The 12,712-nt window shown below is 58.2% G+C and overlaps 1 protein-coding gene across 2 annotated transcripts in view; it reads left to right on the top strand.

Annotated features, from left to right (window-relative positions):
* The window catches only part of LOC119093243 (embryonic polarity protein dorsal), a 111,473-nt gene that overhangs the window by 22,377 nt on the left and 76,384 nt on the right, over positions 1 to 12,712 (top strand). Inside the window, exon 3 of one of the 2 annotated variants that reach the window (XM_037216161.1) lies at positions 11,445 to 11,583. The exons of the other annotated variant lie outside the window; for it this stretch is intronic. Within the exon in view, the coding sequence (XP_037072056.1) occupies positions 11,445 to 11,583 (139 nt within the window). The remainder of the gene's footprint in view (positions 1 to 11,444; positions 11,584 to 12,712) is intronic. 2 annotated transcript variants of the gene reach the window in all.

Raw genomic sequence — 12,712 nt, 5'->3', positions numbered from 1 at the left:
GCGCCGCTCGCCCATCATTACGTCATAAGATCTGTGGCCAAAACAGGCGATTTCACGTGAACGCACAGGTGTTAGATTTATCAACCGGGCAGTCGTTTCACGTGGACGGTGCAAGAGACAAAATAATGGATGTTTTGCATCGATGCTTGCTTAATGCATCGATGTGTCGTAGACAGCTGACAACGTCGACCAGCCTTGACCTTCCCCCCGCCGGTGTCAAGGCCGACCCACGTGCGCCGCAATCGCCTTCGATGTTGCGGCTTGGTGCGCCATTGTCCCGGTGGCTAAACGAACCGTGGGCGAAACCACAAGACTTGGTATGCATTAAGTGAACATTTTTGCTTTATCTAGGTTATGTATTCTGCAGATAATTGCCGAGTTACGGAATACTGGTTTGGTGATGAGGTGGCTGATGTGATTGGGTTGACGTTGGCGTGCGTTTTAACTTCAATGATAGTCCCTCCTTTCCATCCATCTTGAGAGGACAATATGAGTGGCGTTTGTTGTTTGAACATGACTTGAGGACTGGAATCTATCAGCTTTACCAGACATTGTGTTATCATGCTACATACTTACATACATACATACATACATACATACATACATACATACATACATACATACATACATACGTGCATGCATGCATACATACATACATACATACATACATACATACATACATACATACATACATACATACATACATACATACATACATATATATATATATATATATATATATATATATATAATTTTATAGCTGGTATTTAGGCTTACCTTTCACTGCTTCCTGGTGAGTTAAGAATGGCTCGTGCTCTTTTGTGAGCAGCGGGTATTTAAACTACTCAGAATGCATTTTTTGTTGTTTAATTGTAAGCAGCAGTGATGCAGTGCATAAACCATGCTATTATACTTAAGCAGTTGTTGAATGCGTCGTGGCAGATCGATTTATGAAATAGTAGGCTTGGTGTATGGAAAGCCTGAACATGAGATATCTTGTTTTTTGTCACATTTCGAGAAAAAAAATACTCCCCATGAGCAGTTATTGTGTTCAAGTAATAGATAATTGATTGTGCGTTTGTGTTGTAAATAAACATTTTGAAGTAATTTTTTTGAAGTCCGCCATCACCCGCAGCTTTGTCAGACATGCCCGCCAAAAGCCTTACGGGCATTCTAGACCCGCATGTTGTGGGCCTGCGCACTCAAAAGTGGCAGCTCTTCTCCAAACAATGCTGTATGGCACATCTTGTTTTGCCACATCACGCTGGGGTCATTTGCTCACCACGCACACGATCCGAAACGCTAAGGGAAACTTTCCGTCAGGGTACGACGTTTGCACTACTATTTTGCTTTTTATTCTGACTAAAGCTAAGAGCATGGAAAAAGGATTTGACCGTGTAGGTGGTCTGTTTCATCTTTACGGCTATTGACAGAGTAACGCGGACAGTACTGTCATTTTTTAAATTAAAGTTTTGAGTTCTGATTCTCCAAGGTATTTATGCAAAAACACGTCTGGGTTAGTTCGTCTTTTCAAATATGCTCTTGCATCTTTTTTCCCAAGCGAAAAGGTCGCATGAGGACAAAGTACCAGCAATATTTGTCATGTAAACCACCCTGAGTTCTTTGGCGTCATTTTACGGTATGGCTCACACTTTGCGCTCCCAAACTGGACCTAATTCTCCTAAGTCCCAGAGCCGTCTAAAGCGCCTTACGATAGGGCTGACACGCTATCCGCCGAAACGCGGCTTAACCATCATAAACCCTACAACCCTCGGAAGCAATTTGCGGTACAGCTCGCAGGAAGAGCGATTGCGAGCATCTACCGCTACCATCCTCTGCACGTGCGTCAACTTCGTCGTGCAGTGGATTGTTTGCAAACGACCATACGCAAAAAATATCAACCTCGCCCTTTCGCATGTCGGAAAGTGCTAGGCCGCGATATCACCGTTTCAAAATGGCCGCAAACCAAAATATGACGTCATGTTGGTATTTGGCGACGTGGGGTACGCTCGTCGCGACGTGGCCGGTTGCAAGATTAGACCCAAACAAAAAGATAATTAGAAAGAAAAGAGACAACTTCGTTTGGAGCTTTTCGGTCACTAACACCAGCCCGCAGCCGTGTGTCCCGCCCCATTCGCCCACGTTCCGTCGTCTTCGCCATTTTCGTGTTTCTCAGGTATCTTATCCCTTGGTGCCCCGCCCCTTTCTGTCTTCAGGCTCGCTGCCCCCACCCCCTCCGTCCTCTAGCACCGCTTCCCTTGCCGTCCCGTCCGTGTCGTCCCACTCTCAGCCAAGACGACAGGGATGGCCCATCTCGTCAGCCAAGCTCCTGCCCTGTCCTGCTCGCCACGCCCGCACTACCTCCCTTACGCTAAGTGACATCCTTGGCAATGACTCGCAACTTCTTGAAGATGGCCGACTGTTTTCATTCCTTGCAGAAATCGGATTTCGCTCATTTATTCGCCTCGCAGCGAAATGACAACGTTATGGGCGCAATATGACCTATTCAGTCGGCGCGCCCAAAAACCCTTATTAACAACAACCGGCCGTGCGGCGCGAGGCACTCTGCCGGCGCCGGGGTGCCGCCTGCCGCGGCCGGGCCCGGGCGCAGGTTTTCCCGACCGGACACGGCCGTGGCGGGCCGGCCGGGCTGGGCGGTCGCCGGGGCGGTGGCGGCGGCGGCGGCCGTCGTGGCTGAGTCAGCTTCAGCGCCGTGCCGACCGGCCGGGCTGGCTGCGACCGCATGCGGGGCAAACAGGCCTGGGTCGGCGACAAGTAGAGACAGTCCAAACGGAGTGGCGAGAATGTCTTGTGAATGGGAGCCCGGTGAAAGGCGGGCTGGCTCTGGCGGGAGGATGTTTACTCCACCCTGACAGCCCGGCCAGCGACGTCTCGAACCCCGACACTAGTATGCGTCGAGAGATCGTGGTTCGATTCTCGAACTATTAACGATTCTCGGGAATTTTTCAGGTGTCATTGCCGTGAAGGCTGTGCGTCGCCCAATAACCTTCGTAGTGACATGCGTCGTACATGAGCCAGTGATTTGCCGCTGCTGCGCCTGCCATCGTCGTCTCTCGCCCGGGGCGGCACCTCACCCCGAACGGCTTCAGCTCCAGCGCATCGTGACCTTTCGGTGAGGCCGCTCCTCTCCCGGGACCGGCGCGGCCAGCGCGGCCGCGTTGTCGACGTTCCTTCAGCGGCGGCCGCGCGCCGGCACGATCCGGTCTGGGTCGCCGCCGGCTACAGCCTGTCGGCGGCCCACAGGGCAGCTACCGAAACAATGGGCGGCCCTGCACGCCGGCCCATGCTCCCGTCACGAGGCCTCCTGCGCTTCCCGCTGTGGGCAGGAGCACCGATTTCATCGGGTTTGCGTGCGGCTCCGCCCTGTTCGGTGCAGAGTTATACGCATGTGGAGCCTCCTGTCGTGGCCGTCGGACGGTCCGCCTCGGCGCCCACGAACTGGAGCGGACCGTTTCGTCGGAGACGGCTCGTCTCCGCTGTCTGCAGCGCGCCATCCGTATGCTTTTCGTGCGGTTTTTGCCGACCGGCTTCGGCCCACGGCTGCGGTGGCGGCTGTGCTGTGGGGCTGTCCCGAGACGCTATCCTGGGCGTCCCCACATCCTCCTCCGGCGCGGCCTCTCGGCCGGTGCCAAGGCCGCCCGACCGGCAATGTTTGGCCGCGTGTCCTAGGACCGACCTCGCCGGCCGGGGCGATGACCTGCCGGACAGCGTGGGTCACGGCGCTGCTCGCTGCGGTGCGAGATGACGACCGCCTGCGGCGATGCCGGCCGTCCCGTGCGCGTCCCACTGCCGGACGTGACCTCCGCTGCGCACGCGGGGCGCATGAGCCCCGGACGCATGGCGGAAGACCGCAGCACGATATTTACGTCGTCTCGCCGCCGACTCAGCTCGGCGGCCCGCCCGGAGCACGGGGAGGTCCCGTGCGGGGGTGGCGGCGGCGCGAGCTGCGGTCAGTGCGCCCGCCGGCCGCCAGTGACGGAGGTCCGGTCACGACGTGACGTAGCGTGGCGTAACGTGACGCGGCATGATGTTACGTGACGTCTCTGCGATGCCCCCTCACCTTCCCCACCTGAGGCGGGCCAGTGTCCGTATTGGGCGCCAGCTGCGGTTGAGGACGTGTGTCGGGGGCTCGCTGCCTTCTCTTTTTTGACATATTGGGACGAGTAGGGACGGGTGGATGTGGGGGAGGGGAAGGGCATCATTCGAGCATCATAGGGACCATCCGTGCTTAGTTGAATGCGATCGCACAGACATTTATGTATGCGCCGTTCCCAGAGACAGTCGCGTTTCAGAGGCAGAGGCTGGGGAAGGGGAGGGGAAGCCTGTGCAGCAAACACCCGGCTGACCTCGTAGCGGGGTGGGCCGCCAAGCGGGACTGTAGTCTTCTCCATTCATTTTTCCATTGATTTCCCGCGATTGCCATCTATGATCTAAGTAAAAATCGAATATTTCTAGCATAATCGCGGTGCATTCCCATTGTCCTTCCTTGTTGGCGTGATTTCAAGTTATGTAATATCGCACTGGTCGTAGCAAGTTGACTTGCCACCAGCCGGCGCGGTAACTGCCGATGCTAACTAGCTTGTTATGGCGGCTGGCCATGACAGATGCTGCGGCAAGCAATATCCGGCGTTGCTTCTAAATGGGTGCAGTCGCATTCTGTCGTGCGAGGAGAGAAGGAGCCGACACAGCCGCCGCGTACGGTACCCCTTAACAGTACGAGCGTGTGTTCAGTCCGAGTCAACCGGGCGGCAGCCAGACGAATCAGTCCGAGTCAACCGGGTGGCAGCCAGACGAATCAGTCCGAGTCAACCGGGCGGCAGCCAGACGAATCAGTTCGAGTCAACCGAGCGGCAGCCAGATGAATCAGTTCGAGTCAACCGGGCGGCAGCTAGACAGATCAGTTCGAGTCGACCGGGCTGCAGCCAGACGAATCAGTTCGAGTCGACCGGGCGGCAGCTAGACGAATCGAAAAACTATGCCTCCGCCTCCCACATACGCCGCTCAGAAATTGCTTGTTGGGTGGGCCAAGCCCCTTTGGGAAGTCGTGCCGAAGAGCCATTTGTTCTTTCGTAAGGAGGTGGAGAAATTTAACAAATCGCGTACTTCTGGGAAGATTTCGTTAAATTGATCCGATGCCTGATAAGACGTGCGTTATGTCAGCCGATTGGACGGGATCCACGGCACAGATGCTGTGGTGGTGCCGTTTTTATGTTTCATTTCATGTAATTTTTAGTGACGTTTTGGTAACAGGCCTTATCACGCGTTCCATTTATCTAGAGGGGCGAACTGGTAACCTTTGCTTGCAGTGTGGAACCCGAGCATACTTCGTGGAATAACACGTCGCGAATATTTCGACCAAACAGACTTGAATTCTGAACATGACATTGGTTGTCACACCACCAATGTCAGACAACAATCAGGCAGGCTGTGTCTGCAAACTGCATGGTTCTCACGAGACCACCAGCAATACATTCGTAGTGGTGGATGATGAAGACAATTTCGAGTGAACAGACCCAAAAGGCCGAGCAAATGTTGGATATAACAATAACGACAAGGAAAATGTTGACCCACCAGGCCAAGATCACGTGCCCGGAGAATCTTATGGTGTTGGCCGCAATACCAACCGGAGGCATCACCAACAAGTCGCACAGAAGCGCGATAAATGCTGCGACCTTTACGAACGAAGGCGTCCTGAGGCTACACAAGCTTATCGAAGACAGCCATAAGGAAAAACTGTTGTTTCAGGCCAGATTCCTCCAGCTGCTCGCGACGCCAAGGTCGGCGAGAAGAGCTGAAGGCGAGGAAAATTCCGACGGTTCCACGCGGCTCTAATCTACAAGCAGCACCCCAAATCAGGATCGAACAGCTGCAGACGCTTCTCGTGAACGAGTTTTATTGGTGAGGTTGGCACGCAATGGCTGTGGCCCAAATGAAGGGAAGTATCAAATCCAAGACGCGGACCTCGGGCAAGGTCAGCGCCCATCATCATGCGAGAGGTGTCAAGGAGGAAGTGCGCCGCGTGGCTGCGAGGGTACGTGGCAAGCTCCCCGTAGCTCGTGGTCAATGCGGAGCCCCCAACCAAGTTCAGTGATGCGCCGCTTATGTACGTCCGCACACTGTCTCGCGAAAGCCGAACTTGCCGCCTTTTCACCAATGTGTATTGGTTGCGGCTATTTACTTCATAATTGATACAATGCGCGTACGCAAATGGGCTTGAAAACTTAATAGTCGTTGAACCACAGACATAATGCAGCAATATGTCCGGATGTTTTCGTAGGAGATTTAGAGTGCCAAAGGGCGTCAATGCAGGGTAGCAATGCACAAATGCCCCGGTGAAGTTCGACCACTATCTCTGAGATTGAGGCGAAAACGAGGCGGCTAGAGTCGGGGCATCACATCACTTCAGTGACATATTTCACATAAATCGGATGCACGAGTGCGTAAATTCTCCACTTCCGGTTCACTCGTGATTGATGCCACGCGCTCGCCATGCTCCTCCGCCCGCCGAGTTGCCGCGTCGGCGCATCCGTTTCATGTTTGTCCCGTGAGACCGTTACCACCGCCACGCTGGGATTGGTCACCGCCAGTCAGGCTCCCGACTCCCTGGTATGGTGTTCTTTCCACGGCTTTCGTTTTTTCCATGACAGCCCCCGGATGGCGCGTCTTTTCCCAGTCAAACTGGCCTCCCTCCCCTGCCCCACCCTGGCCAGCGTCCGGTTGCCGCTCTGTTGTCGGACTTCCCGGCCGGCGGAGCGGCTGACGGCGGCCGCCGCCCGTCAGCCGCTCATCTGCCCGGGCTGATGGTATCGCTCTCACGCCCGCCGCCTCGACGGACGCCGCGTGTCGGGGCTCGGACGCCCGCTGGGGCGCGTCCACCGCCCACGCGTCCACCGACCGCAGGTCCGCCGCTGGGGCGCGTCCACCGCCCACGCGTCCACTGACCGCAGGTCCGCCGCCGGCACGTCCACCGTCGCACGTCCACCGTCGGACGTCTACCGTCGCACGTCCACCGCCGGCACGTCCACCGCCGCAGGTCCACCGCCGGCACGTCCACCGCCGGCACGTCCACCGTCGCACGTCCACAGCCGGCACGCCTGTTGGCCGTGCTGAGCGCTGAGGGCGCCATACGTCTGTTCTGCGTCGGGAGGACGCCGCCGTGAGACATGTGCCCGCTGCTGTTCACCAGCAGGAGGAAGAGAGCGAGGAAAGGGGCGGTCGCCGCCGCGGCCGCGTGCGTCGCGTGCGCCGGCCGGCGCCGTGCCGGCCGGCGCCGCGCCGCCGTGTCGGGCCGGCGCCGGCCGCTCCACGCTGTCCCGGCTGCCGGACGGCTTGGTACGGCCGCTGGGCGCGCGTGAGCGCTGAGCTCACTGACAGGCACCGGCTGGTGCGTGAGACCATGTCAAATGTGCAGCATCACTCTGAGGCGCTCTGCGCGTCATTGCACTGGGTTAGCCCCTGGTCCTGAGTCGCCCGGTCTCACGCGGCGCTATGTGCGGCCCTGCGCGGCCCCCAGCGGAAGCAGACTCGGCCGACTGAGCCGAGCCGCGCCGCATGGCCGGCTCTTGTCAGGCCCGGGCGCGGTCATCAGCATGTATGGGGTATACTGGTGAACGTGAATAACGTGCCATAATTTTCGCAGATTTTCAGCGTGGTGATAAATAAGGTTCTCAAGTTACATGATGTTGTTCAGCAATGCACATTACATTTATAACAGAACGGACACAGGATATCTTCTATTTCATACATATACACAGTTCAATGGTAAAGCACTGTGAATCGGCTACCAGAACTGGTGTTCACGAATGAGCCAACGAGAACCAGAACCAGGATGGGACGTTCTGTGGGTGAGCTAATGGGAACCGGCAACCAGTGCCTGGTGTTTGCTAGGGACTCGTAACCTTTAACCAGACTCTGTTTTTTGCAAAAGAACCAGTGGTACCAGGGCTTAATACATGCGAAAGGAGCGATCAGAACCGCTGGTTGGTGTTTGTGAAAGAGTCGTTGTGAACCGGGAACCAACGTCCGGTACTTTGTGAAGAAAACTGGGAATAAAGACCGGTGTGTTTACAAACAAAAGACTGCTTAAAACAAAAGACTGCTTACAAACAAAAGACCGGTTTGAGTTGACGAAAGAACCATTGGGAACGAGGATCCAGGGCTTCCTTCCAGAATCCACGGCTCCCTCTCTCCAGGATCCAGGGTTTCCTCCCTCCGTGTCCCTGCCCTCCCGATTAGGTTGTGTCTGGTGGAAAATTAGGCCTCCGGATCCCAGCAGCTTTTTGAAGACGATTTTTTGCGCGGTTGCCTGAGCTCCAGACATGAGCTGGTGGGTTTCCCGAGACTCAGAAAGTGGGAGCCCCGCGGAGGAGTTGCCCGCCTGTCCTTCAGACCGCCTGGTGACGCGACGACAGCGACACGCCGCCACCGGTGGTTGCGGCTCGCCCGCCCGGCGCCCCGCCCCTTCCGCGCCGTGCGTGCCGACGCGCCGCTCGCTGCCGGCCGTGACGGCCGGCGACGGCGCGCGCGCCGCCGCCCCGGCGGACCGGATGCGCGGCGGCGGCAGCGCCGATACCTGAAGGCGGACGTCCCGCCGCCGCCCGCCGCCCGCCCGGAGACTTCCCGCGCGCTCCAAACCGGCGCCGCGCTCGGCCGTGCCGCGCGCCCCGCCAGCCGCCAGTTTGAGGACCCCGGCCTGGTGACGTCGCGCGGGCTGGCCCAGCCGCCGGCGCCGCGTGACGTCACGCTGGCGACGTCACGGCGTGGTTCCCCAGCCGGCGCCGGCATGCACGTTGGGCGGCGAGCGCACGTGCGCTCTGGTCAGTACGGCGAACGGACGGCCGGGGTGTGCACGTGCGGCGTGCGCGCGCTCTCTGACGGCGCCGGCTTGGTTCGCGTCTCGAGTGGCGGCTGGGGACCGTGCCTCCTCCTCCTCCCGCTGAGCAGCGCTGGACCGCAGGGCTGCGCGCTGGGAGTGCGCTGGCGGACGGAGAGCTCGGAGGCGACGACGCACGCCGGCGAGCGACCCTGCCTCGGCCGACCGTGGCTTTGCGCGGCGCCGTCCCGGCGCGTTGGGCACGTGGTACGTACGGTGAGGCTCGGACGCCGCGGAGTGCACGCCTCTCTGGCGTTCCACGCGCCAGATCATCGATGCGGCGCTGTCTCGCACCTGCTGGTGGTCTTGGGCGGGTTTGTGTCTCGTGCTGTCTCAAATGAGGGTGGAGAGGCGTGGCTGTGTGCGCCAGTGACGCCCGTCTGCGTCGTCGCCTGGGCTAACCTCCACCACCCGTCTTCCAGTGGTAGGACAGTTACGAAATTGTGTTGCATAACACCGGGGTGGAAGGCCATGTATGTCGTGGTGTCCAGAAACAGGCTCTGCTAGTTGCCCAGCGGCTCTAGTTGCCCGGGTGGGGTGAAGTTCGTGCATGGGCCCAATTACTCGCCCGACACGCCAGTGCAGACACGTTTCGCTGCAGTAGTGAGGCAGAACGTCTTCGCTTCGCCTGCACCTGGTCTAGTGCAGTCGGCTGCTGCTGACCGGCGTGGTGCGGCGGGGGACGGGGAGGGGGCGTGAGAACGTGTCGGTGTCGTCCTCAGCTGGCGGAAATGCCGAACTCTCACGCCCCGCCCACGCGCGCCAAACGTGCAGGTGCGGCGAGGCGCGCCGCAATGTTTGAGAGGGAGCAGGTGGGGGGGGGGGGGGGAGGGGGGGGACGCGGTGAGTTCAGACATGTGGCGGTGTGCGCGCCCATGCAGGCCCGGTGCTGCGACAGGTGTGCTGGCCCTGGGGCATCACACGCCCAGAACCTGCGAGGAGGTGTGAATCGATGATGTGCAGACCAGCGCTTCATGTCTTCATGACTCAGAATTGACCTTGCTTTTTTTTCTGCAGATCTTCTTTGGGTTGGCTTGGGAGCGAGCGAAGGGCCTTGGCAGGTGACTTGGGATCATTTTTTCGCCGCCGAAAACGGTTGTGTTCGAAATATTCACATATTTTTATCTGTCCTCTCCCGCTTCGTCTTTCCGGCTGCGATTCACGAGGGGTGCTGATCAAATGGTCACCAGAGTAGCAGCCGACCGATGCGGCGTTGGCGTCCGCGTCCGTTGGCGATGCGGCGTTGGCGTCCGCGTCCGTTGGCGATGCGGCGTTGGTGTCCGCTTCCGTTGGCGATGCGGCGTTGGCGTCCGCTTCCGTTGGCGATGCGGCGTTGGCGTCCGCGTCCGTTGACGCCGTCGTTTCGGGCCAGGCGTTACAACACGCCTTCAGTTGGAGGCGCGTTGGGTTCGTCTCCACTCACCACCCCACACACCAGCCCGTGTTGGATTCCAGTGTCGGGGATGGCCGACGTCGGCCGTCGTCTCAGGTCGGGTGTTAGACGTTCCCACAGGATTCTTTTTACGCAAGGACGATTGCATCACGTGTTTTGTTGCGAGACATCCGGTTTGGAATATGTCGTCCGTCGGCTTTGGCGGATAATTCTCAACCGTCAGCTCAGTGAGATTCATTTGATGTGACTCTTGTGGCTTTGCTTGTTTGTCAGCACCATTGCTGGACGAGTGGGCGTGGTGACATATTCGGGTTTATTTCGGCTGTTATGTTATTTCCGGCCTTTAGTGTCCACCGTCACTCCCTTCCCCCCGCCTCCCCAATCCACGTGTCCTGTCTCTGCTGCCATTCTCTCCTTCCGTATCACCTTTTCTACCTCGTCCAATGCTCATCCCTTCCCTTGCTTCCCACACTCCCACCACCCTTCTCCCTTTTTCTTCCTCTCCCACTTCCTTCCAGCTTCCTTCCTCCGTCCCCGCTCCCTCCTTCCCCTCCCTTTGAGGAGGGAGCAGCGGCGTGCGTTTGCGCCCCCAAAACACTCGTCTTTCCCTCCCTCCCTCTGTGCCACCCTCGCTCTCCTCTCGTCATTCTCTCTCCCTCTCCACTCCGTCCGCCTGATCTCCTCCGTCACTGATCCCGGTGGCAGGGGCATCAGCCAGCGATGCCATGACGTGGGTCTGTCGGCGTGCGCGTGGCATCGCGTCATGGCGGGGGGGTGGCGCGCCGGCGCGGTCACCGGCACGTCCGCCCTCCGCGTGTCCGCAGCGCGCGCCTGGAGACCAGACTCTCCGCCGTGGCGCGCCGCCGCAGCCGCGACGGGCCGTCGCGTTCAGCGGGTGCTGACACTGCGACGGCGGACCCGGCTGACCCGTGACACTGCGACACGGGCCCAGCACACGGCCGGGGAGTCGGCGCGCCGTCCCACCTCCAACGCCGCTTGGGACATGAGTCACCCACGCCCTCCCGTGTGCGCACGCGTGCGCGTGTCGATGATGTCACCGCTTATCGGACGCGCCACCTGATGTGTCTTCTCGCTGCGCATGCACGCGCGCGCGCGCGCGCCTCCAGGCGAGCGTCACAGCGCCGTCGTGTTCCACAGTGGACGTGATCGAGACGGACCTGGAGCTGGCCGACGCCGGCATGTCGTACAGCGTGCCGGGCCCCGGCTATTACGCGCCGGCCCCCGCGCAGTACGGTGCGGCGCCGCACGACGACTACGACCAGCTGATGCGCGCCAGGTCAGTGGACGCCCGTCGCGGGGAGGGACATTGGGGGGGTCGGGGGCGAGGTCAGGTCAGCCACGCCTCCTCGTGGTCGGAGAGGCGGCCGGTCAGTTGGCTGTCTTCTGCAAGTGTCATGGCGCTGGAGCGTCTTTGGGGCTCGAAGGCTGTGCTTTTAACTGATGTACATAAGTGCATGACACGTACATGGACAGAGCCCTCTTCTTGGAAGGCCTATGTTGAGAATAACAATATGTCCGGGGGACCTAATTTGGGAAGACTTCTTCTCAAGCTATTGTGAACTCTGGCTTCTAGGAAAAGCTTGTTCAAAAGGCATTCAGAAGTTCGGTTCAGGTAAGTGCCCAGGGGATATGTCAGCATGGCAGCTGTTCAGAAGACTTACTGAAATAAGATGCGTCGTTTACGTCATCGTCACTTGTGCTCATGAATCCTACTTGTTTACGAGCGAGGTCGCAGTTCGAACAGGTCGTGCTGGAGCTGTGACGGCCCCCCATTAAGTGAGAAATGGGGGGCCGTCCTTTCGGTTACGCCGGCCGAAAGCTAATATCTTTTCAATCGCTGATTTCAAGTGCATGCAGTTTTCAACAACATGCAGCCTAATTATGTAAAAGTCACGTTGTATGAATTCACGGGCGTTGCCACGCGAGCGGCTCGATCAGATAACGTTTTCCTGCAGCATTGCAACACCACTGCGATTCCACCCCTCCCCTCATTGCATTGACATGGGAAAGACAGAACTCTCTAAGTTGCAAAAGCACGTGAAGAACGCGAGCCCAGGGTGTAGACCTGGGTTTAGAAGAAAGAACTTGTAAAAACGGTGGATCCGTGGTTTGTACCCCAGCGTGCCTCAGCGACTGTGCGCATCCACCCTCGGTTAGCATTGGGGCCGTCCGTGCTCTCCGCCGTCCAACGGCGTGGTTTCGTGACGTCACCACGGTGGTTGAGATCTGGGCACGAGTTGCCCGCGTTTCACAGCTTCTTGGCGATAAGCAAATTGTATGTTTCCATTGTGTATTAATGCATCCGTCTGCATCAGTCTCCTTATATTGTACGCTACACATTCAGACATTATTTTGATGATTTCATGACGCTGCAGCAAATCGCGCTTGATCGAAATGCTGGTAAG

Source organism: Pollicipes pollicipes, unplaced genomic scaffold, assembly GCF_011947565.3.
Source record: "Pollicipes pollicipes isolate AB1234 unplaced genomic scaffold, Ppol_2.1 Scaffold_4002;HRSCAF=4701_pilon_pilon_pilon, whole genome shotgun sequence".
Lineage (NCBI taxonomy): Eukaryota > Metazoa > Arthropoda > Thecostraca > Pollicipedomorpha > Pollicipedidae > Pollicipes > Pollicipes pollicipes.
The sequence above is the reverse complement of the archived record's forward strand: the minus strand, read 5'-3'. Positions and strand labels throughout refer to the sequence as shown.